A 24,069-nucleotide genomic window follows, 5' to 3' on the forward strand; every position below is an offset into this window, starting at 1 on the left:
CTTGAGAGTCCTTGGACTGCAAGGAGATCCAACCAGTCCATTCTGAAGGAGATCAGCCCTGGCATTTCTTTGGAAGGAATGATGCTAAAGCTGAAACTCCAGTACTTTGGCCACCTCATGCGAAGAGTTGACTCACTGGAAAAAGACTTTGATGCTGGGAGGGATTGGGGACAGGAGGAGAAGGGGACGACTGAGGATGAGATGGCTGGATGGCATCACGGACTCGATGGACGTGGCTCTGGGTGAACTCCGGGAGTTGGTGATGGAAAGGGAGGCTAGGCGTGCTGTGATTCATGGGGTCGCAGAGAGTCGGACACGACTGAGCGACCGAACTGAACTGAACTGATGCTAATGTAGTATACATTTACCCCAAACTCTGTCTTCAAGTCGGTTCCGCCTTTTGGCTCAGAACCCACTTGACAAACAATATGTTATACTCAGATATTGTGCCTCTAATCTATGTAAATGAAACTATTTGTATGGTGCTCTGCCCTTCTTCATGATTCAAGTTAATCATTTTATGGCCCAAGATGAACCATTTGGTGCCAAGATTATCCCAAAATGCATCTTACGGGTGAAGGGCCTGGTGCCATTCTGAGTTTTAAGACATTCCGTTCTTTCATTAACAGACTGCTAGTAACTATATAACATCCACCTGGAGACTAGCAGGGGGGCACTCCTTCTGCCCCCTTCTGATGCCTGTGTCAAACGCTTTCTCTATCTCCTTTATACTTTAACAAAACTTTATTACACAAAAGCTCTGAGCGATCAAGCCTCGTCTCTGGCCCCGGATTGAATTCTTCTCCTCCGGGGGCCAAGAATCCCGGTGTCGTGATTCAACAACAACCTTTCACTACTATACAGTAGGTACTCTTTTCCAGGCTGTGAACACAGCTGTGAAGCAAGTATAAAAGCACTCTCGGATACTAGCACTCTAAGTGGGGAAGGCAGATCATAAACATGTAAGCAAACAAACCAGGTCACCTCAAAGGTGCTTTTAGGAACAGGAAATCATCCCAGAGAGTGACTAATGTGTGTATGTGTTGGGGAAGGGCTTCTTTAAACCAGGTCATTGAGAAAGGACCTTAGGCAAGAAAGATAAATATAATATCACTTAAATGAAATTTTAAAAAACTGATACATACACGCTTATTTAGGAAACAGAACCAGACTCAAGGATTTAGACAATGAACTTGCTGTTGCCAGAGGGGAAAAGAGAAGGGCATGGATAGTTAGAGAGTTTGTGACTGACATGCACTGCTGTATTTAAAATGGATAACCAGCAGAACCTAATGTACAAGAGGAATTAAAACAAAATTGTAAATCAACAATAATTCAATAAAATTAAATACAAAACAAAAAGACTACTGACCCTGAATCCTCAGCTGTAATTTGGGGCTACAGGTGTTCCGGCACTAAGGAGTAGGGATGCACTCTCATAGACATACTAACCACAGCACATAACTCAGCACTTTAAGAAAAGCAGTGATGTGAGGAGTAAAGAGCTGTCCTTGGGGGAAAGGAGAAAGAGCCTGGCCCAGAGGACAGAGGTGGTTGTGCAGGCCTTACCCAGCATGCATACAAGTGCAAAGTTCTCCAGCATGACATCCAGGTACAGCTGTATCTGAGCCTCATCAAGAAGACACCATTCCTCACAGGAGAAGTACATGGCCACATCCTCAAAGGTCACACTGCCCTGGTATAACACGAACAAATAAAACCATGAACAGTCTCACTCCTGAAGAGCCACCACCTATTTTCCCACATATCTCCCCACAGCCCAGTAACATGTAACCCCCTAGAAACAACGGGAAGCAAATCTCCCTCCTCTGATCTGAACCTTCCATTGCCTCCAGAATACACAGGCAGTCATTTGAAGCTGAAATCCTGCTCTTCCCTGCTGCTTACTCCCACCAGAAAAAAAAGGAGACCTGCACTTTCCTAAACCAGCTCGGCTTCACCTCAAAGCACTTCCATGGACTGACACGGGTTCCAGGAGTAATGTTCCATACTTCCTCCACAGAACAGGCCTGCACTCAATAACCCAGGCATGGGGTTCCCAAGGTCCCCAAACCAAAAAACTGGTAGGATGACAGGTAAGGAGCCCTGAGACCTTACTCAAATACAGAGAATTAGCGCCTGGGAGTGATGACAAGTGAGGGACTAGAACTACTTCCATTTACTAAAAGTGCTTCTGCAGCCCTGGGAATCTGCGGGAACACGAAGGCCACGGAGGAGAGTGACCAGGGCGGTGCTTCAGGGACTCAGGACATGCCAGGGCCGCTGCCTGCTACCAGGACCAGGGAGCCTCAGCTGACTGGCTAACCTCTCCTCCGTGACTCTATCGTCAGTGCTACCCTTTACCAGATGCTACCGTGAAAAAGCCACAACTTCCCTCTGCTCAAAGTACTCATCAGCCCCTACAGACTTTTCTTCTACTGAACAGTCTTTGGAGAACTTTTACAAGCTCGACTAGATCGTGTCCTTCCTTTGCTCAAAGCTCCACGGCTCCCAAGGCCCTAAGAAGAAAGGTACAATACAACCTCTCATCTAGTACTCGAGCTGCGGCCTGGCCTCAAACTTTGCTCCTCACAGAAACAGAATGTACTATAGATTCCCCAGCCATCCTGCTTCAGCTGCATCCCAGCCTCACCCACACATTACACTTGTCTTCAGAAATAAGGGCACCACCTCCGAAGGCCTGCATGTTCTGAACCAGGGGCCTGAGATAAAGCGACCTGAGCAGGCTTCTAACTCTGGGCATCAGTATTTCAGTGAGGAAATGGGCAGGGGAGAACCTGGAGCACGAAGCGTTTACCTGATGTGGGGCCGACAGCGCAGCCGCCGCCATCGTAGCCTGTGGGCGGAGCGACAACACTCGAACAACCGAGTCGGGCTCGGCACGGTTATTCTCGGCCTACGGCGACGTCTGCAACCCTGCGCAGTACGGGCAAAGCGTCCAACTACGCCTTAGCCCCTCACCTCCCTCTCCAACAACACACTCCGGACTTTCTGCTCAGCTCCACTGTCTCAGTAGCCACCAAAATGTCAGCCACCAAAACACCGGAAGTCCCTCTACCGGATGTTCCGCCTCTAGGAAATCACTGCCTTTGGATTTTCATTGGCTGAAGGTGGCCTCAGCGCAAAATCTTCTGGGTAATGTAGTGCCACAGCCTCGAGCAATTGCGCCCCACTCTGGAAGCCCCAAGAAAAAAAGCCCAGCGGCACCGCGAGGATCGCAGAGAAATCACCTGAGGTGGAGGAGGGTGGTTCCACATTTCTAAAGAGGATGGGGGCCCCATGAGGGAACGAAAATAGGGTGCTTCAGAGCATTTTAATTCTTTAATGCTACTGATCACTGAAGTATTATAGACAATCTCAGACTCCTTGAAGCCAACCCTATTTGACACCCGTTGATAACTGAAAGTAAACATACATTATCCTATTGCTCTTGAAATGCATGCAGCTTGAAGTGTTGAAGTCATTTAAGAAAAAAGTCTACAATACCTTGAATGGGAATGCAGAAAGTTGATATTTAACAGGCTTGATGAAGCCTAACAAGAGATAAAGGTAACTTAGCAAGTATAACTCCCATATTGATATCTAATCAAACACATTTCCTATGTTTACTATCTGATTTCTATGGCAAGAGTCTCAAGTTGGCTTGCAAAGAACAGCCTGTATGGTCTTTCTTTTATTTTTTTTAATTTTTTTATTTTTTGCGTTTATGGTCTTTCATGCCAGTTTTTCCAACCACTGTCCCCTAACATTTCTTCTTGGCTATAAATTCTCAACTGTCTTTACTTTAACATTGAACTCGATCTTTCACCCATACTGTAACAAGCCCAGAACTCTGGGCATCCATCTCACATGCCTGTCCCAACATCTCTCTAGAGTGTGTGTTTCTCTGGCCCTGGGTCTGCAATTCCCACCGTATTTTCCCAACAAGGTCTCATTTCTCATTTCCCTTTGTGCTGTGGTACATGAGTTTGTAGATCCAGGCCGCGATGAAGGGTGGTCAGCATTCAAACTCTGTCACACTGTGTCCCCTGCTGGGCTAACATTCAGCAATATTTAGAACACGTTCATGTGCAATAAAGTTACTGGAGTTACATAAGGGCTCTCTGAGTTTACAAATGCATTCTAAGAAGTTACGTATGCAATGACATACCTGGGATTATAAATTAAAAAAACACAAAAGTACATGATGCTACAAAAACACACAAAAAATAAGATAGATGATATAACACAGGGGAAGGACCCAATAGTCATTCCACTTATACAAACATTTGAAAATCGTCTCACAAAAGTGGTAGGCTGCACTCAAGGCTCAGTGGTAAAGAACCCACCTGCCAACGCAAGAGGCGCAGGTTCGATTGATCCTTGGTCTAGAAAGATCCCACATACCCCCGGAGCAACTAAGCCCATGCACCACTACTAGCGAGCCTACGCTCTAGAGCCTGGGAACAATGACCAAAGCCCATGACCTAGAGCCGCTAGTGTGCAACAAGAGAAGCCACCACTCTCCACAACTAGAGAAAAGGCTGCACAGGAATAAAGATCTAGCACAGTCAAAAATAAGTAAGTAAATACAATTATACATTTTAAAAACTAGAATATGCTTTTGCATCATGACTTTAATGCTGAGGATGAATTAAAAATGGTAGGTTCAAGGGGTGTGCATAAGTATCAAAATGCACATTTTAAATACGCTAAATTTGTTTTAAGTCAACTCTACATCCATGAAATGTTTAAAACTAATATCCAAAACCTATCATTTTATAAATATTCAAGTAATGTGAAATTCTTAAAATTATATGTAGAAACACTGAACTTGTAAAGGGGGTAAGTGCACAATGGTGGGCTACTGGCAAAGGTCCCCAACTCCAGGTTAAGTGACGTTATGATGGCAATCTGACACTGTTTATGGGAGGATTGACACCCACAGAAATTGGCAAACATTATAAAATAGGCCTTAATTTACTTTCTAACTTAATGTCTACACTTAAGACTGAAGTAGCATATGTTAAAAATTCAGATTTACCTTAAATGTGTATAGTGTATCTGGTCATTACATCATGCACACTAAGGAAATTGAGGAAAACATGAGAACATATTCTTTCAGTATTCCAAATTCTGTGCAGACATCCTTGACATTACTGGCTAATGGATGAACCCTCACAGATGTCTTTCTTGTTTACCTGCTCTCCTATTCATCAAAAAAAGAGAAAATGGGGAAATAAAATAAAAGAAGGCAAAAGATAAGAATAGGAAGATCTTCAAACAAGACACAGAGGTAAAGCGATATTAAGAAACAACACTCAACCTCAAGAATCTTGACAGATGCAATTAAAATCACGATTTCACACTGCTGTTACATGGCCTTCATTGGAGGTATCAGCATGCATCCAGTCTTAGATTTTAACATAGGTTGAATTTCTGGGTCATATGGTAGCTTATTCCTATTTTTTAAGAAATCTCCATACTATTCTCCATAATGTTTATATCAATTTCCACTCTCACCATATACCTTGAGAAAATGGTAATTCAAAAATATACGTGGTCCAATGTTCACTGCAGCAATATTAAAATAGTTAGGACATGGAAGGAACCAAGACACTCACTGACGGATGAATGGATAAAGAAGTTGCAGTATATATAGAGTACTACTCAGCCATAAAAAGTAATCAATGTGTCCGTTCTAGTGCGGTGGGTGAACTTAAAAGCCCATTATACAAAGTCAAAAAAGGACAACAAATATAGTTTACTTATGCACACATATGGAACCTAGAAACATGTACTGATGAACTTATTTGCAGGGAGAGAACAGAAATTCAGACATAGAGAAGAGATTTATGGACACAGCAGGTGAAGGAGATGGTGAGAGGAATTCAGAGTATCATTGAAATATATAATTACCATGTGTAAAATAGCTAGTGAGAAGTTGCTGTATAACACAGGGAGCTCAACTCAGTGCTGACAACCTAGAGAGGTGGGATGGGGTGGGGGTGGTCAAGAGGAAGGGTACATATGTATACTTATGACTGATTCATGTCATTGTATGAAAGAAACCAACATACTGTAAAGAAAGTTTCCAAACAAAAATATATTTTTAGAAATGTTCATCAAAAAAAAAAACCACAAATGTTCATCAACTGTGCTTCCTAATGATGGGGGCGGGGGGGCAAGTTCTTACTGATTAACAATCATTACTGGGCGACTTCCATTTTTTGAAGTGAGTGGGGGTAGGAGGAGCAGTGACAGGACACGCAGAGGTTAAAAGGAAGAACGTTGGAGACCAGGCTATGTGAGGACTACAGAGGATACTTAGTTCTTCAGTGTTCCTCACATTGCCTAGAACATGAGTGGGTCAACTGCATAATGGGACAACAGGCACATCCTGAAGTGAAGCCAGTGTAAAATGTAGTGACCCAACGAGCAAGTCTGGAGTCTCTGGCTTAGTGTTGCTGTCCCTGTGAAGAACTTCCCAAGGGGAGAGTGTTTGCAAGAATTGTGCATAGGTGGAAATGAAGCTGGAGCCCCTGGTGGGGATGCAGGCATCAGGTGTGCATAGTTCATGGTGGAACACAGGCGAGTCCCTGCTCTGAGTAGCAGAAAAGCCGCCAGCGTATATGCGCAGTGAAGAGGAACCACTCTCACGAAAGGTCTGGCAAGAGAGAGCCCTTATGAAAAGCCCTCTACCTCTCTGAGATGGATGCCCCTTCTTTCTCAAATAGCAATAATAAAAACTGAATCACAGCACCGGTTTGGTTGAGTAGCTAAATGGAACGATCTACAAGAAAGTCATCAATGTTGGTTTTCAGAAAAAAGGTAATCAGCGTGAAGCTAGGGTATAAGCAGGGCTCATCAGGCAGGTGATGAGGGGTGCAGAAATGTCAGGACGGACAAGGTGTTCTCTCAGTCTCCAAACTTGCAGGGAGCAGGAGGGGGTAAAATGACCAGACTCCCTAAATCTTGAAACAGGTAACCTGGAATTAAATCCCAGATCCGTATCCATTGAGAAGAGATCACAAACATGATACAGTATCTCTGTGCTTCAGTTTCTTCTAGAAAGTGTCCGTTTGCTGCATAGGTACGTCCCACCTTCTTACTACCTCAAATCTCTCAATGTCACTGCCAGCCATATTGCCATACTCATAAAGCCCTTTCTTCAGTGTGAGCTACTTGATGGCTAATCAAGTGGCACTTTCAGGAAAATGATTGATCACATTCCTTGCACTCGTAAGGGTTTTCTCTAGTGTGGATTGTCCTAAAGGAACTCAGTTGGTGGGTTTGGTTAAAGGATGTCCTATATCCACTGTGCATATAGTGTTTCTCTTCTGTGACTGCCCAGATGATAATGGAAGCCAGACAGAATATATAAGACTCACCACATACATTACACTAATAAGGCCTTTCTAAAGCCTTTGACTGTGTGGATCACAATAGACTGTGGAAAATTCTTCAAGAGATGGGAATACAGACCACCTGACCTGCCTCTTGAGAAACCTATATGCAGGTCAGGAAGCAACAGTTAGAACTGGACATGGAACAACAGACTGGTTCCAAATAGGAAAAGGAGTATGTCAAGGCTCTATATTGTCACCCTGCTTATTTAACTTACATGCAGAGTACATCATGAGAAACGCTGGGCTGGAAGAAGCACAAGCTGAAATCAAGATTGCCGGGAGAAATATCAATAACCTAAATATGCAGATGACACCACCCTTATGGCAGAAAGTGAAGAGGAACTTAAAAGGCTCTTGAGGAAAGTGAAAAAGAAGAGTGAAAAAGTTGGCTTAAAGCTCAACATTCAGAAAACAAAGATCATGGTATCTGGTCCCATCACTTCATGGGAAATAGATGGGAAACAGTGGAAACAGTGTCAGACTTTATTTGGGGGGGCTCCAAAATCACTGCAGATGGTGACTGCAGCCATGAAATTAAAAGACGCTTAACTCCTTGGAAGAAAAGTTATGACCAACCTAGATAGCATATTCAAAAGCAGAGACATTACTTTGCCACCAAAGGTCCATCTAGTCAAGGCTATGGTTTTTCCAGTGGTCATGTATGGATGTGAGAGTTGGGACTGTGAAGAAAGCTGAGCGCCGAAGAATTGATGTTTTTGAATTGTGGTGTTGGAGAAGACTCTTGAGAGTCCTTTGGACTGCAAGGAAGTCCAACCAGTCCATTCTAAAGGAGATCAGCCCTGGGTGTTCTTTGGAAGGAATGATGCTAAAGCTGAAACTTCAGTACTTTGGCCACCTCATGAGAAGAGCTGATTCATTGGAAAAGACTCTGATGCTGGGAGGGATTGGGGGCAGGAGAAGGGGATTACAGAGGATGAGATGGCTTGGATGGCATCACAGACTTGATGGACATGAGTCTGAGTGAACTCCGGGAGATGGTGATGGACAGGGAGGCCAGGCGTGCTGTGATTCATGGAGTCACAAAGAGTAGGACACGACTGAGTGACTGAATTGAACTGAAAGTATGAATTCTCTGATGTCCAGTGAAACAGTACTTACAGGTAAAAGACTTATCACATTTCTTGTACTGATAAGGCTTTTCTCCACTATGGATTTTGCTATGGGTACTGAGGTACTTCCTTCAGTTAAAGGATTTCCAATATTCAGTGCAGGCGTAAGGCCTTTCTCCACCATGAACTCTGTGATGTACAATTATGTTCCAGTTTTGGAAAAAAGATTTATTATATTCACTGCACTCGTAAGACTTTTCTTCGGTGTGGATTTTCCTATGGATATGTAGAAGCTGTCTCTGGCTAAAGGATTACCAACATTTAAGCCCTTTCAGAAGTGTGAACTCTCTGATGACGATGAAGGCCTGACTTATCAGTAAAACACTTTCCACATTCTCTGCACTCATAAGGCTTTTCTCCACTGTGAACTCTCTGATGCCGATGAAGACGTGACCTATCAATAAAACATTTTCCACATTCAATGCACTCATAAGGTCTTTCTCCACTGTGAACACTCTGATGATTCTGGAGGCCTCTGTTAACAATAAAAGATTTCCCACATTCACTGCACTGATAGGGCCTTTCTCCGCTGTGAACTCTCTGATGGTACCGGAGACCACTTGAAAAAATAAAACATTTCCCACATTCGCTGCACTCATAGGGCCTTTCTCCACTGTGAACTCTCTGATGATACTGAAGACCTCTCTTATCAATGTAACATTTCCCACATTCACTGCACTCATAAGGCCTTTCTCCAGAATGAACTCGCTGATGATAATGGAGGTCAGATTTAGCGATAAAAGATTTCCCACATTCACTGCACCTGTAGGGCCTCTCGCCACTGTGAACTCTCTGATGATACTGGAGGCCACGCAGAGCAACAAAAGACTTTCCACATTCACTGCACTCATAAGGCCGTTCACCAGTGTGAACTCTCTGATGGTCAATTAACCTCCCCTTTTGGATGAAAGATTTACCACATTCTTTGCATTTATAAGGCTTTTCTCCAGTGTGGATTTTTCTATGGATTCTGAGGTACCTCCTTTGGCTAAATGACTTTCCACATTCAGGACAGCCATATAGCGTTCCTCCAGAGTTAAATCTCTGACCTGCAAGGAAGCCAGATTTGTGGGCAAAAAATTTTCCAGAATGGCTGCATTCATAAGACCTTTCTATGGCATGAACTTCCTCGTGCTGAATAAGGCTATTTCTTTGGGTGCAGGCTTTCCTACATTTGCTGAACTCACAAAATCCTTCACCAGTGATGGCTTCTTCATCCTGAACAAGTATATCTGTGGGGTTAGAGACCATCTTGCCTTCTCCCCAGCTCTGATGACTTTTTCCACTGTGAAAAACAGCATCATACTCCTTACTGTTGTTTCGTGTCATCCTGGTATTAGTGTCTTGTTTCTGAACTCCCATGTTGGCCAGGAAGTCATTTCCAATCTCCATGTTGGTAGACAGGTTCCTTGCTGCATGGATCATACAGCTTTTCAAATACGCAGGTCTTCCCATATGACACTGGCAGAATTTCACTCCAATGTGCTGCTGAACATTGGCAGTAAAATAGAATTGTTTCCCACATGCCCCACACGTGTATTCTTTCTGCTCCCTATTTGTTCCTTGCTCTTCAGCTAAATGCAAAATGTCTCTCAAGACTGGGACACATATCTTACAGGGCTGGGTATTCTCAGGAGACAATTCTGCCCTGGGAGTCCTAATCTGTGATGCTCTCTCTGCAGATACATTCTGTTCAGAACATGTCTCTGCATCCTGGACTCCACAAGAACCTGAAAACAAACAGGTTGACTTTATTGGAGGGAATGACATCATCACAACTGTACATCTGATACATGAAAGAGGCAGTCCACGGAATCGTGTTCAGGACATGAACTGGGATTAAACTGAAGAAGCAGCTGGTCTCACTATGTCCAGGACACAAGGATTGGATGTGGCTCTCACAGCCAAGTGGTTAAGACACTGCACTGCCAATGCAGGGAGTGCAAGTTCAATCCCTGACCATGGAACTAAGATCCCACATGTCTCACAGCCAAATAGAAGAGGAAAAGATAAAAAAAAAAAAGAAATAGTTACTATAGTAATATCAAAGCTGACTTAACATAAACAAAGTCATCAGGGATAAAGAGAATAACACAATGATAAAGGGGTCAATTTTTCAGATTTCAAAATAATCCTTAACATTTATGTACCTAACAATAGAATATTTAAATGTGAAGCAAAACAGACCTACAAGTAGAAACAGATATAATAGTTGGAGACTATAATAGTTGGAGACTTCATTCAACACTGCTCTACCAGAAATGAGCAGATTCAGCAAACAGAAAATCTGTAAAGATGCTGTTGAACTGAAAAGTACCATCATCAATCAACTGGATGTAAGGATACCTAAAGACTACTAGTATACTCCATCCAAAATCAGAACAATAGTCTATTCATGCTGACAAAAAACATTCACAAGATAGACCACATCCTAGGTCAGAAAACATACCTTAACAAATTTGAAACAACTGAAATCATACAATGTCTTTTCTCAGAGCACAGCGGAATTATAACAAAAATCAGTAACACAGTTGGGAAGATCCCCTGGAAAAGAGAAAGGCTACCCACTCCAGTACTCTGGCCTGGAGAATTCCATGGACTGTATAGTCCATGGGGTCACAAAGAGTTGGACATGACTGACCGATTTTCAAAAAAAAAAAAAAGTAATGCAAAGATAGCTTAAAAAAATCCCCAAATTTTGAGAATTAAACTATAGACTTTCAAATAAAACATTGAGAATTAAACTATAGACTTTCAAATAAAACATAGGTCAAAGAAGAAGTCCCAAAAAAGAAATCTTAAGAAAACTTTTAATTAGAACTGGACATGGAACAAGAGACTGGTTCCAAACAGGAAAAGGAGTACGTCAAGGCTGTATATTGTCACCCTGCTTATTTAACTTTTATGCAGAGTACATCATGAGAAACACTGGGCTGGAAGAAGCACAAGCTAGAATCAAGATTGCCGGAAGAAATATCAATAACCTCAGATATGCAGAGGACACCACTCATTGCAGAAAGCGAAGAAGAACTAAAGAGCCTCTTGATGAAAGTGAAAGAGGAGAGTGAAAAGGTTGGCTTAAAGCTCAACATTCAGAAAACTACGATCACTGCACCTGGTCTTATCACTTCATGGCAAACAGATGGGGAAACAGTGGCAACAGTGGCTGACTTTATTTTTCCAAAATCACTGCAGATGGTGACTGCAGCCATGAAATTAAAAGACGCTTACTCCTTGGAAGGGAAGTTATGATCAACCTAGACAGCATATTAAAAAGCAGAGACATTACTTTGTCAACAAAGGTCCATCTAGTCAAGGCTATGGTTTTTCCAGTAGTCATGTATGGATGAGAGAGTTGAACTATAAAGAAAGCTGAGCACTGAAGAATTAATGCTTTTGAACTGTAGTGTTGGAGGAGACTCTTCAGAGTCCCTTGGACTGCAAGGAGATCCAACCAGTCCATCCTAAGATCAGTCCTGGGTGTTCATTGGAAGGACTGATATTGAAGCTGGAAACTCCAATACTTTGGCCACCTGATGTGAAGAGCTGACTCATTTGAAAAGACCCTGATGCTGGGAAAGATTGATGGCAGGAGAAGGGGACGACACAAGATGAGATGGTTGGATGGCATCACCGCCTCAATGGACATGAGTTTGGGTAAACTCCGGGAGTTGATGATGGACAGGGAGGCCTGGCGTGCTATGATTCATGGGTCACAAAGAGTTGGACATGACTGAGCAACTGAACTGAACTGAAGAAAACTTTTTAAGTATTTTCAAATAAACACAACATTTATCAAAATAAGTGAAAGTAGTGTTTATAAGGCAATTTATAGCACTGAATGAACATATTGCAAAAGGAGACCTAAAATCAATTATCTGTGCTTTTACCTTATGAAACTACTATATAGAGAAATCAACAAAGCTCCAAAAAACCTTGTTATTTAAAATGGCCAATAATATAAAAAGGATTCTAGTCAGTGTGAAAATGAGGCAGTAGACAAATTAATAATATCAAAAATGAAAGAAAAGGGGGGAAAAAATGAAAGAGGAGGGACATTCTTGGTGGTCCATTGGCTAAGACTCCTAACTCTCAAAGCAAGGGGCCCAGATTCCATCCCTGGTCAGGGAACTAGATATCACATGCTGCATCTAAGAGTTCACATGCCTCAACTAAAAGATCCACATGCTATGAAATATCAGTAAATTGAATCAAAAACTAAAAAATATATATATATGTATATATATATATATATATATATATACACACACACACACACACCATGATCAACTGGGATTACTGCAAGGTACACAAGGATAATGTAACATTCAAAAACCAATAAACAGAATCCATGTCAAGAATTCCCTGGCAGTCCAGTGGTTACGAATCCATAAGATCCCTGGTCCAGGAAGATTCCACATGCCACAGGGCAACTAAACCCTCAGGCCACAAGTACTGAAACCAAGCTGTAAACCTTGCTCACCAAACTAGAGAAAATCCTCCCAGCAACAAAGACCCAATGCATCCAAAAAATTAAAAAAAAAATTCTAAAAACAAAACAAAAGCAACAAAAAAAGACAACCTAAAAACTGGGAGAAAATATTTTCAAATGATGTAAGTCAGAAAGAGACAAATACCATTTGATTTCACTTCTTTATGGAATCTGAAATATAGCACTATATATCTACATATAAACATACAGGAAACAGAAACAGACTCAGGAATAGAGAACAAACTTATGTCTGCCAAGTGAGAGGGAAGTAAGTGAGGGAAGGATTGGGAGCATAGTGTTAGCAGATGCAAACCAGTAAACATGGCATGGATAAACAAGGTCTTGATGTCATATTACAGGAAACTATATTCAGTACCTGTGATAAACTGTAAGGAAAAAAAAAAAAAAACTGTAAGGGAAACGAATAAGGAATATATATATATATATATATATATATATATGTATGTCTGTGTGTCTGTGTGTATGTGTGTGTATTAAAAAAAACTTAGTAGCTATGCTGTGCAGCAAAAATTAACATAAAGTTGAAAACTGAACAGAATATTTTAATAAAATTATAAAAACAAAAAAACAAAAAGACTACTGACCCTGAATCCTCAGCTGCAAATTTGGGGATACAGGTGTTCTGGCACTGAGGTTGCTCTCTTCCTAGCTATACTAACTACAGGACATAACTCAGCTTTTTGAAGAAGTAGTCCCCATGGTTCATTTGTGAGAAGAACATACTTGCCCCAGGGGAAAAGGAGAAAGGCAGAGCCTAGCTCTGAGGAGTGAGATGGGTGTGTAGGCCTTACCCAGCATGCACACAAGTGCAAAGTTCTCCAGCATGACATCAAGGTACAGGCGTATTTGAACCTCATCAAGAAGACACCATTCATTCCAGGAGAAGTACACAGCCACATCCTCAAAGGTCACACTGTCCTGGTACAATAGGGACAAATAAAACAATGAACAAACTCACTCCCAAAAAACCACCATCCAACTTCTTCGCACATCTCCCCCACTGCCAGGTCAGATGGGGCCTCCTGAAACCTGGAGTTAAAAAAACACCTCCCTCCTTTGACCCGACCCTCCCATTGGCTCCAGAAAACACAGGTAGTCCTTTCAAGCCAAAATCCTGCTCTTCCCTATGTTTATTCCCACCAGGAGAAAAAAAGAAAACAAAAACAAAAACCTGCACTTACCTAAACCAGTTCAGCCTCACAAAAGTGACCAGTTTCACACTTCCTTCCATCGATGATGGGAAAATAGGAACCTCCTCAACAAACCCCGGCCTGCATTCAGGACCCTGAACATGGGGTTCTCCTTCCCAAACCAAGGGTCTGGGTGAATGGCAAGTGAAGAGCCTCAAGACCCTTCTCAAATACAAAGAATGCGTGCATGGGCTTGAGAATAATTGAGGGACAGGGACAACCTCCATTCACCAAAAGTGCTTCTGCAGTCCTGGGAATCTATGGGAATGGGCAGACCATGGAGGAACGTGACCTGGGTGATGTTCCAGGGGCTCAAACTTTCCCAGGATTTCTGCCTAGGACCAGAGCTCTGTCTGGTAATGGAACGGCGGCTGGCTAAGGTCTCCTTCGTGACTCCATCCTCAGTACTACCTCTTTATGACTTGTGAGCAAGGAAAAGCCAGAAATTCCCTCTACCTCAAATTAAGAATCACAAACCAACAGACTTTCCTTTCACTAAACAGTTTTGAAGCCTAATTTTGAAAACCTTAAAACCACAGATGACGTCCCTCCTGTGCTCAAAAGTCTTCACCGCTTCCAGCATGTCTAAGCGGGAAATTACCACCTCTCATCTGGCGCTCCAGGTGAAGCCTGCCCGCAAACGTTGTTCCTCACAGAAGCTGGAAGGACCTCAGGTTCCCCAACATTCCTGCTTCAGCTGCATCTCAAAGCCTCACTCACACATTACACAGGTCCTCGGAAATAAGGACACCACCTGTGAAGGCCTGCAAGAGGCCTTCAGGCCTGTCGTGGAAGAGGGCCCTGAGATAAAGCGACCTGGGCAGGCGTTCTCGCGCGGGGCATTCATACTTTGACGGGAAAGGGGGCAGGGCGAAACGTTTACCTGAGGTGGCGCCGGCGGCGAAGCCGCCGCCATCCGAGCCTGTGGGCGAGCGGAGCTTCCAAAGCGGAGCGACCAGGTCGGTTTCGGTACAACTCCCCGCAGAAGGTGACCTCCCCGACCCTACGAACAGACGCTGTGCAGTGTGCACGAAGACTCCGCTTCCGCCTTAGAGCCCTCACTGCCCAGCAAACTGCTCACTCGTGAGCTTACCGCCGGCCCCACGGTCTCAACAACAAACAAAACGTCGAAATAAACGCGCCGGAAGTCACACTGCCGGATGTTCGGCCTCCAGGAAATGCGCATCTTCTGAATTTTTCAAGGGCTCAACCCACTCCAGTGTTCTTGCCTGGAGAATCCCAGGGAAGGGGGAGCCTGGTGGGCTGCCGTCTATGGGGTCGCACAGAGTCGGACACGACTGAAGTGACTTAGCAGCTGCCTCACCTTCGCGCAAGTTCTTCTGGGTAATGTAGTGCCAAGGCCTCAAGGAACGGCGCCACCCTGGAAACGCAAGGAGGAAAGCCAAGCAGCACCGCGAGGAGCGCTGGGAAATCACGTGTCGGGGGCCTCCGTCCTCATTAAAGAGATGGGGAGTCGATGACGAAATAGGGGGAGGGTGCTTCAGAGAATTTAAGCCTTTAATGATACTGATCACTGAAGTGTAGGGATAATCTAGCTGACATCCATTGGTAACTGGAAATAAGAAAATATTATCTTATTGCTCTTGAAATGCATGCAGCCTGAAGTGCTCAAGTCATCTGTAAATTATGGTCAGGGAAAAGGAAAAAAGACTACAGGATTCTGACTGGGAATGTGGAAAGTTGATACTGGGCAGGCCTGCTACAGCTGAACACACTTATTTTGAACACACTAACCTCAGATATGCAGATGACACCACCCTTATGGCAGAAAGTGAAGAGAAGCTAAAAAGCCCCTTGATGAAAGTGAAAGAGGAGAGCGAAAAAGTTGGCTTAAAGCTCAACATTCAGAAAACGAAGATCATGGCATCCGGTCCCATCACTTCATGGGAAATAGATGGGGAAACAGTGGAAACAATGTCAGACTTTATTTTGGGGGGCTCCAAAATCACTGCAGATGGTGACTGCAGCCATGAAATTAAAAGATGCTTACTCCTTGGAAGAAAAGTTATGACCAACCTAGATAGTATATTCAAAAGCAGAGATGTTACTTTGCCGACTAAGGTCCGTCTAGTCAAGGCTATGGTTTTTCCTGTGGTCATGTATGGATGTGAGAGTTGTACTGTGAAGAAGGCTGAGTGCCGAAGAATTGATGCTTTTAAACTGTGGTGTTGGAGAAGACTTGAGAGTCCCTTGGACTGCAAGGAGATCCAACCAGTCCATTCTGAAGGAGATCAGTGCTGGGATTTCTTTGCAAGGACTGATGCTAAAGCTGAAGCTCCAGTACTTTGGCCACCTCATGCGAAGAGTTGACTCACTGGAAAAGACTCTGATGCTGGGAGGGATTGTGGTCAGGAGGAGAAGGGGACGACCGAGGATGAGATGGCTGGATGGCATCACAGACTCAATGGACGTGAGTCTGAGTGAACTCTGGGAGATGGTGATGGACAGGGAGGCCTGGCGTGCTGCGATTCATGGGGTTGCAAAGAGTCAGACATGACTGAGCGACTGAACTGAACTGAACACACTGAAAACACTTATTTTGGTCCCCCAGAAAAGGCTGTCTTGCCTCCATAGTCAGTGATGGTGTGCAACTAAGTGAGCAACAATGATGGATAATCAGGACACCCAAAATGGCTGTATTCTTCCTTTGTACATCCCCTGCCCCACCAGTCTGATTCACCTATACCCTACTCACCTGCCTGAACTTTCATTTAATAATAAAGCCTCATCTGTCAATACCTACCTTCTTGCTCTAGCCCCAGATAGTCCTTGTTTTTGTCATTAGATAGTAACTACTTTGCATTGAATTTCTCAGAGACTGTGAGTGGCCTGCTTTTTTCCTGGTTTCCCTGTCAACTGATGAGCCAACCTCACCTCAATTCCCTCTAAAGCAAGTAACCGCCCTATCCTCCCCAGTAAAAAAAAAAAAAAGGCCTACGGCCACATCCTGCCTGCTGTGTCTGACCACGGTGACGTGTCTCTCCTGGGCCTTATGATGTCTTTGTCCTTGTCTTTGGGCTCCTTCTTTGCTATTCAGGCTGAGCGATTATTAATGTTATCCTGACTCTAAGACTAGACCCCTTTGTCTCTCACAGCTGATCAGTGTCTCCAGTTTCTGCCACTCTTGCCCTGCCTGGCACAGTTCCACAGGGAGGAGGCAGGGCCAGGGTGGTTTCTCTGTAGGTATGCTGGGGTGGATAAACTGCGGCTAAGCAGCTGTCAGAAATGTGGGCTGTAACTGCCAACAATGGCCACCGCAGCCCAACCTGGGTTCTGCCCTGGGACTTGCCTTTGCACCCCAAAATCAAGTCCTTACCCTGGTCTTGACTGCACCAGATCCAGCAACATGTTGGGGCAGAGCATGTCTTCTCCTTGACTGGGGTGTATGTGAACCTGCTCACTGGAAACCAGCAGCTGATAAAGCAGACCTCACTCTGCCAGGCTCAAGGGCCAGGAGCAAGCAAGAAAACTCCTACTAAACAGGGTTCAGGCTCCTGCAACTTTTCTATCTGTCCCACTGTGCCTCCAACCAGTCCACCACATAGAACCTAGGACTGGGACATTCTGTTTCTTGAACTGCTCACACTCCAGATGCCATGATGTTACAAAAACACAAAAAAAAAATACATGATATGATAAATGATCTCACAAAGGGGTAGGACCCAATAGTCATTCCATTTATGTAAACATTTGAAAATAGTCATCACAGAAGTAGTGGGCTTCCCTCTTGGCTCAGTGGTAAAGACAGCACCTGCCAATGCAGGAGACAAGGGTTCAATCCTTGGTCCAGGAAATACCACAGGTCACAACTATTGAGCCTATGGTCCAGAGCCTGGGAACCAAAACTACTAAGTGCATATACAGAAACTACTGGAGCCCGAGTGCCCTAGAGCCCTGCTCTAGCACACTGCAATGAGACACCCGTGCACCACAACTAGAGAGCACCCCTCACTCGCCACAACTAGGAAAAAGCCTGTGAACAATGAAGACCCAGCACCATCAAAAATACAGAAAATCATATATTTTAAAAAGTGGAATATGCTCTTACATCAGTAATTTTAACGTTGAGGATGAATTAAAATGCCAGGTAGAAACTGGTTTAAGGGGTACACACAAAGTATCAGAATATTGACATTTACATTTTAAATACCTAAAATTTAAGCCTACTACACAGCCATAAAATGATTTTTAAGATATGCAAAACCTGTCACTATATGACCATTCAACTATGGTAGCATACTTGGAAGTCATTTTGGCTACTGAACCTGTAAGAGGGGAAAGTATACAGCCGTGTGCTACTGGCGATGCTTCCCAACTCCATGTTCACAATCTGACATTGGCTATGGAAGTATTTATATTCACGGAAACTGGCAAACACTATAATATAAAAAAGGATTTACTTTGTAACTGAATGACTGCACTTAAGATTGAGGTAGCTTATGTTAATAGTATACATTTATCTTAAATGTGTATAATATATTTGATCCTTGCATTATGCATAGTAAAGAAATTGAGGAAAACATGAGAACATGCTCTCTCAGTATTCCAAATTCAAATTCCATGCAGGAGACACTCACATTATTGAAGAATAAGTGAAATATCACAGATATCTTTGTTGTTTCCCTGCTCTCCTATTTGTCACAAAAAGGGAAAATGGGGAAATCCCACAAAATAAAAGTAGGCAAAAAGATAGGAACAGAAAGATACCCAAACAAGACACAGAGGAAAAGAGACATTAAAAACCAACAACACTTAACATCAAAAATCCTGAGAAATGCAATTAAAAACATAATGATTTCATACTGCTATCTTACAGTCTTCATTGGAGGTGTCAGCATGCATTCAGTCTTAGAGTTTAAGATAGGCTGGATTTCTGGGTCATATGGTAGTTTTTAGCTTTTTAAGAAATTTATAATGGTGGTATCAATGTACATTCCCACCACAGACCCTGAGAAAACCATAAGTCAAAAAGAAACATCGACCCCAGTGTTCATTGCATACTATTTACAATAGCTAGGACATGGATGCAAACTATGTGTCCACTGACAGATGCATGAACAAAGAAGTTGTGGTACATGTGTACAATGGAATGTTACTCAGCCATAATAAAGAACCAATTTGAATCAGTTCTAGTGAGGCGGATGAGCCCAGTATACAGAGTGAAGTCAGGAGGAAAAAATGTCATATATTAGTGCATATAATGTATACATGCATATACATTAATGTCATATATTAATGCATATACAGGAATAGATACACAGACAGAAATTTATAGAAACACTGGAGGAAGGAGAGGGTATGAAAAATGGAGCGAATAGGACTGAAACACCCTCTGCCATGCATAAAACAGAGAGCTATTGGGAAGGTGCTGTATAGAACTGGGGGCTCAACCCAGTGCTTTGTGACAACTTAGAGGGGTGGACCTGGGTGTGGGGATGGGATGCAGATTCAAGAGGTAGGGGACATATTTATACTTGTGGATGATCATGTTGTTGTATGGCAGAATGCGCAAAACATTGTAAAGTGATTATCCTCCAATTAAAAGTAAATATAAAAATAAAGAAAAAAGATAGCTTGGTCTAGTGTGGGTCCCAAAAATGGGTAGGCAAGTACTTGTTGCTTAACAATCATTCGGTGACTTAATTCTTACATTTATGGAAGGGTATGGGGATGGGAGGAGCAATGAGAAGGTCAGTAAAGAGGACAGGAGAAAGAACCTGGGAACCGGTCCATGCGAGAACCACAGCAGATGCTCTTATGCCTTCAGTGTCCCTCACATCAGTGGGTCAACTAAATAATGGAGTAATAGGGACATGCTAATCAAACCAGTCAATCTTAAAAGAATCAGTCCTGAAGGACTGATGCTGAACCTTAAGTTCTAATACTCTGGCCACCTGATGTGAAGAGCCAAATCATTAGAAAAGACCCTGATGCTGGGAAAGATTGAAGGCAGGAGGAGAAGGGGATAACAGAGGACAAGATGATTGGATGGCATCACCGACTCAATGGACATGAGTTTGAACAAGCTCAAGGAGATGGTGGAGGACAGGGAAGCCTGGTGTGCTGCAGTCCATGGAGTCACAAAGAGTTGGACATGACTGAGCGACTAATAAGCAACAACTAGGAATATGCTGAAGTCTGTATATGAAGATGGAAAGGACTTCGGAAAGCAAACATTGCGTACGGTGGTGAAGAAGTCTGGGGTGATACCAATGACCCAGTCTGGAACGCCTGGCTCAGTGCTGCTGTCCCTGTGAGGAACTTCCCAAGCAGGAGGGTGACATGCCTGGGTGGAAATGAAGCTGGAGTCCCGGTGGTAAGGCAGGAAGATGTGTGTAGTTCATGGTCAGGACACAGGAGACAGAGCCCTTGCACTGAGGGGTAGAAGTCGTGTATACATGCAGTGTAGAGGAACCACTCTCATGAAAGGCCTGGCAGTAGTGAGCATTTGTGTAAATGCCTCACAGCATTGGTTTGGCTATGGTATAGGCAGGGCTTATGGGGCGGGGGTGGGAGTGCTGAAGTGTTAGGATGGAGGTGTTCTTTTAGTCCCCAAACTTAGCGGTGGGGAGAGGCAGCAGAGCAGTGGAATGACCAGACTCCCCAAATCCTGAATCAGGCAACAGTGAATCCCAGATCCATGTCCATTGTGCCAAGATCGCCGAGATCACAAACAGATGATACTGTGTCTCTATGCTTCCTCTCTAAAGAGGGTCCATTTGATGCAGAGATTCTTTGCACCTTCTAACAACCAGTCCATCCTAAAGGAGATCAGTCCTGGGTGTTCATTGGAAGGACTGATGTTGAAGCTGAAACTCCAATACTTTGGCCACCTGATGCGAAGAGCTGACTCATTGGAAAAGACCCTGATGCTGGGAAAGATTGAGGGCAGGAGGAAAAGGGGACGACAGAGGATGAGATGGTTGGATGGCATCACCGACTCAATGGACATGGGTTTGGGTGGACTCCAGGAGTTGGTGATGGACAGGGAGGTCTGACATGCTGCGATTCATGGGGTCACAAAGAGTAGGACACGACTGAGCAACTGAACTGAACTGAACAACCTTAAACTCCTTGAAAGTCACAGCCATCCATATTTGGGAAATTCATAAGGCTTTTCTCCAGTGTGAACTCTCTGATGACAATGAAGATTTGAACTACCAATAAAACATTTCCCACATTCACTGCAGTCGTAAATTTCTCCAAGATGGATTTTCCTATGGGAACTGAGGTAGTGGATTTGGTAAAGGATGTCCTACATTCTCCAGGCTTATGTAGCCTTTCTCCCCTGTAAATGCCCTGAGGATACTGAAAGCCAGGCAGAAAAGTGTATGATTTCCCACATACTTTACACTCATAAGGCCTTTCTCCAGAATGAGTTCTCTGATGTTCAATGAAAGAGTACTTACGGCTGAAAGATTTATCATATTCCTTTCACTGATATGGCTTTTCTGCAGTGTGGATTTTCCCATGGTTATTGAGCTACCAGCTTTGGTAAAACGTGCTGCAAGTAAAAGATACTAAGTGTCACAACTAAGACCCAGCTCAGCCAAATAAATAAATAAATATTTTTAATGTGGGTCTGCCCATATCATATTTGCAGGATTTCTCCCCAACATGCTGCTTCTGGTGCTGCTGAATGTTGGCAGTGAAATAGAATTATTTCCGACATGACCCACATATACATACAGCAGTTTCTGCCTGCTGTTTGTTCTTTGTTCTTCAGCCAAATGCAAAATGTCTCTCAAGACTAGAACGCACATCTTACAGAGCTGGACCTTCTCAGGAGACAAGCCTGTGCTGCGTGTCCTCATCTGTGAGACTCCTTCAATTTGCTCTGTTCAAAAGGTGTCTCCTTATCCTGAATTCCATGCCAAGAACCTGAAAACAAAGAAGTGGTAAAGAAGTCCTTGTTGGCTTTTTTGGAGGGAGGGATGATATCACAAATCCATGTCGGACACGTGAAAAATCCACTGCCCAGGAGTATGTTCAGAAATAGGCTTGGAGTCAAATTGAGGAAGCAGCTGCAAGAGTCTTAGGCTGCAGTGAAACTGGGAAAATTGGGAAGTAGTAGAAATGACAAGTTGACAAAAGGTCAAGAATAGACAAAGATGAGAGACGTGATTTGTAGCCACTGACAATGGCACCATGACACTTGTCCGAAGGAAGAAAGTCATTCTTTCTGTTATGACTTGAACACAGACCTGATATCAAGCCCTCACCCAGCTGCCGTTCATTTCCTCAGGGTACCTCTGAGCACTTTATGTTGAGACCAGAGTGATGTCCATACCATGAAGCCCCAAGAACTCTCCATTGCAAGCTGAAAGATTACATGGGACACAAACTATACGACTTCTAACTGAGTCAAGATGGGTGAATGGTAACACTGGCCCAGAGGAACTCAGCACACAATATATGACATTTAAATATTGCATTTAAAAAATCCAGTGGCTCCAGGGAAAGGGATGGACAGTGGATAGAATTTAGGAACTTTAGGAATCTATCTCCACCAAAACGTATTAATAATCGTACTAGCAGAGTCTAATTTATCTAACAGTTTTGCAGCTATGGGGCCTGCTGAATATCTGCAGTATCCCACGAAACAGAGTTTGAAGAGATAAAGATTCACAACCAGAATCAGATATCACATGGATGTTAAGACGATCACATTGGGAAAGAAAATAATTATGAATAAGCTAATTAACCTCTGCTAAAGAATAAAGAAAACAGCATACAATACCAGAAGGACGATGTAAGATGAGAAATGAGAATTCTAACCGAGGACCACAAACAAAGCTGCAGTCAAGTACACGGTAACTGAAATGAAGAATGACTGTGATGCACATGTTATTCATAGGCTGAACACACCTGAGAAAAGGATGTTTAAGCTTGATGTTCTCTTAGTTCCAAAACTAAAAAGCAAACCAAAAAAAATGACAGAAAATAAAATTTAAAACACCAGAACATTCAAGACCTGTGGGAAAACTGCAAAAGGTTTAATATACACATATGGAAACATGGCAAAGAGAAAAAGAAAAAAGAACAGAAGAAATTCTTGAGGCAATAATGATGAAGAAATTTCAATCAAATTAATGTTAGATACCAACCCATAGATCCACAAAGCTCACAAACCACCAGACAGATTGAATTAAAAAAAAAAAAAAGATAGGTAAGTATATCACATTCAAATGCAGGAAATAAAAAAAGAATCCTCAAAGAAGCCACAGAAATAAATGCCTTTTAGAGAAGCAACAAAAACAATGACATTTGAATTCTCCTCAGAAATCAGGCAAAGGAGAATGGAGTGGAGTTAAAATATTTAAAGTGCAGTGATTGTGATGGGGTTTGGGAAGGGTGGATATCCCCAATCTAGAGTTTAATATCCATAACATTAATCTTTAAGAGTGAAGGTGAAATACTTTCTTAGACACAGAAAAATTATGGGAATATAGTAAAGGAAATCTTTAGACAGATGAAAAATGACATTAATTAAAAATCTGGGTTTCAGACTTCCCTGGTGGTCCAATGGCTAAGACTCCATGTTCCTGATGCAGGGGGCCTGGGGTCAATCCCTGCCTGGTCAGGGAACTAGATCCCACATATTTCAACTAAGACCCTGTGCAGCCAAAATAAATAAAAATAAACACTTTAAAAAAATCTGGGTTTCATAGGGAAAGTAAGAGCATCAGAGAATTAAAAAATTTCACTGACATATAACTGCAATGGAACACTGTATATCTTTAAACTGTATAACATGATTTGGTCTTGGCTTCTCTGGTGGCTCAGATGGTAAAGAATCTGCCTGC

The 24,069-nt window shown here is 43.0% G+C and overlaps 1 protein-coding gene across 3 annotated transcripts in view; it reads right to left on the reverse strand.

The window, feature by feature from the left end:
* Positions 1-15,359, reverse strand: part of LOC101116597 (zinc finger protein 211-like) — a 44,911-nt gene extending 29,552 nt beyond the window's left edge. Inside the window, exons 1-3 of one of the 3 annotated variants that reach the window (XM_012094886.5) lie at positions 15,126-15,359; positions 13,844-13,970; positions 6,087-10,269 (exon numbers count right to left, since the gene is read on the reverse strand). In XM_012094886.5, coding sequence (XP_011950276.1) covers positions 8,801-10,269; positions 13,844-13,970; positions 15,126-15,158 — 1,629 coding nt within the window. In that variant the 5' untranslated portion in view covers positions 15,159-15,359 and the 3' untranslated portion in view covers positions 6,087-8,800. Of the gene's footprint in view, positions 1-1,569; positions 1,697-2,818; positions 3,078-6,086; positions 10,270-13,843; positions 13,971-15,125 lie in introns of those variants that run through there. The other 2 variants (XM_060399189.1, XM_027978918.2) reach the window with 2 other exon arrangements.
* Between the last annotated feature and the right edge of the window lie 8,710 nt (positions 15,360-24,069).

Source organism: Ovis aries, chromosome 14 (genome assembly GCF_016772045.2).
Source record: "Ovis aries strain OAR_USU_Benz2616 breed Rambouillet chromosome 14, ARS-UI_Ramb_v3.0, whole genome shotgun sequence".
NCBI classification, from domain to species: domain Eukaryota; kingdom Metazoa; phylum Chordata; class Mammalia; order Artiodactyla; family Bovidae; genus Ovis; species Ovis aries.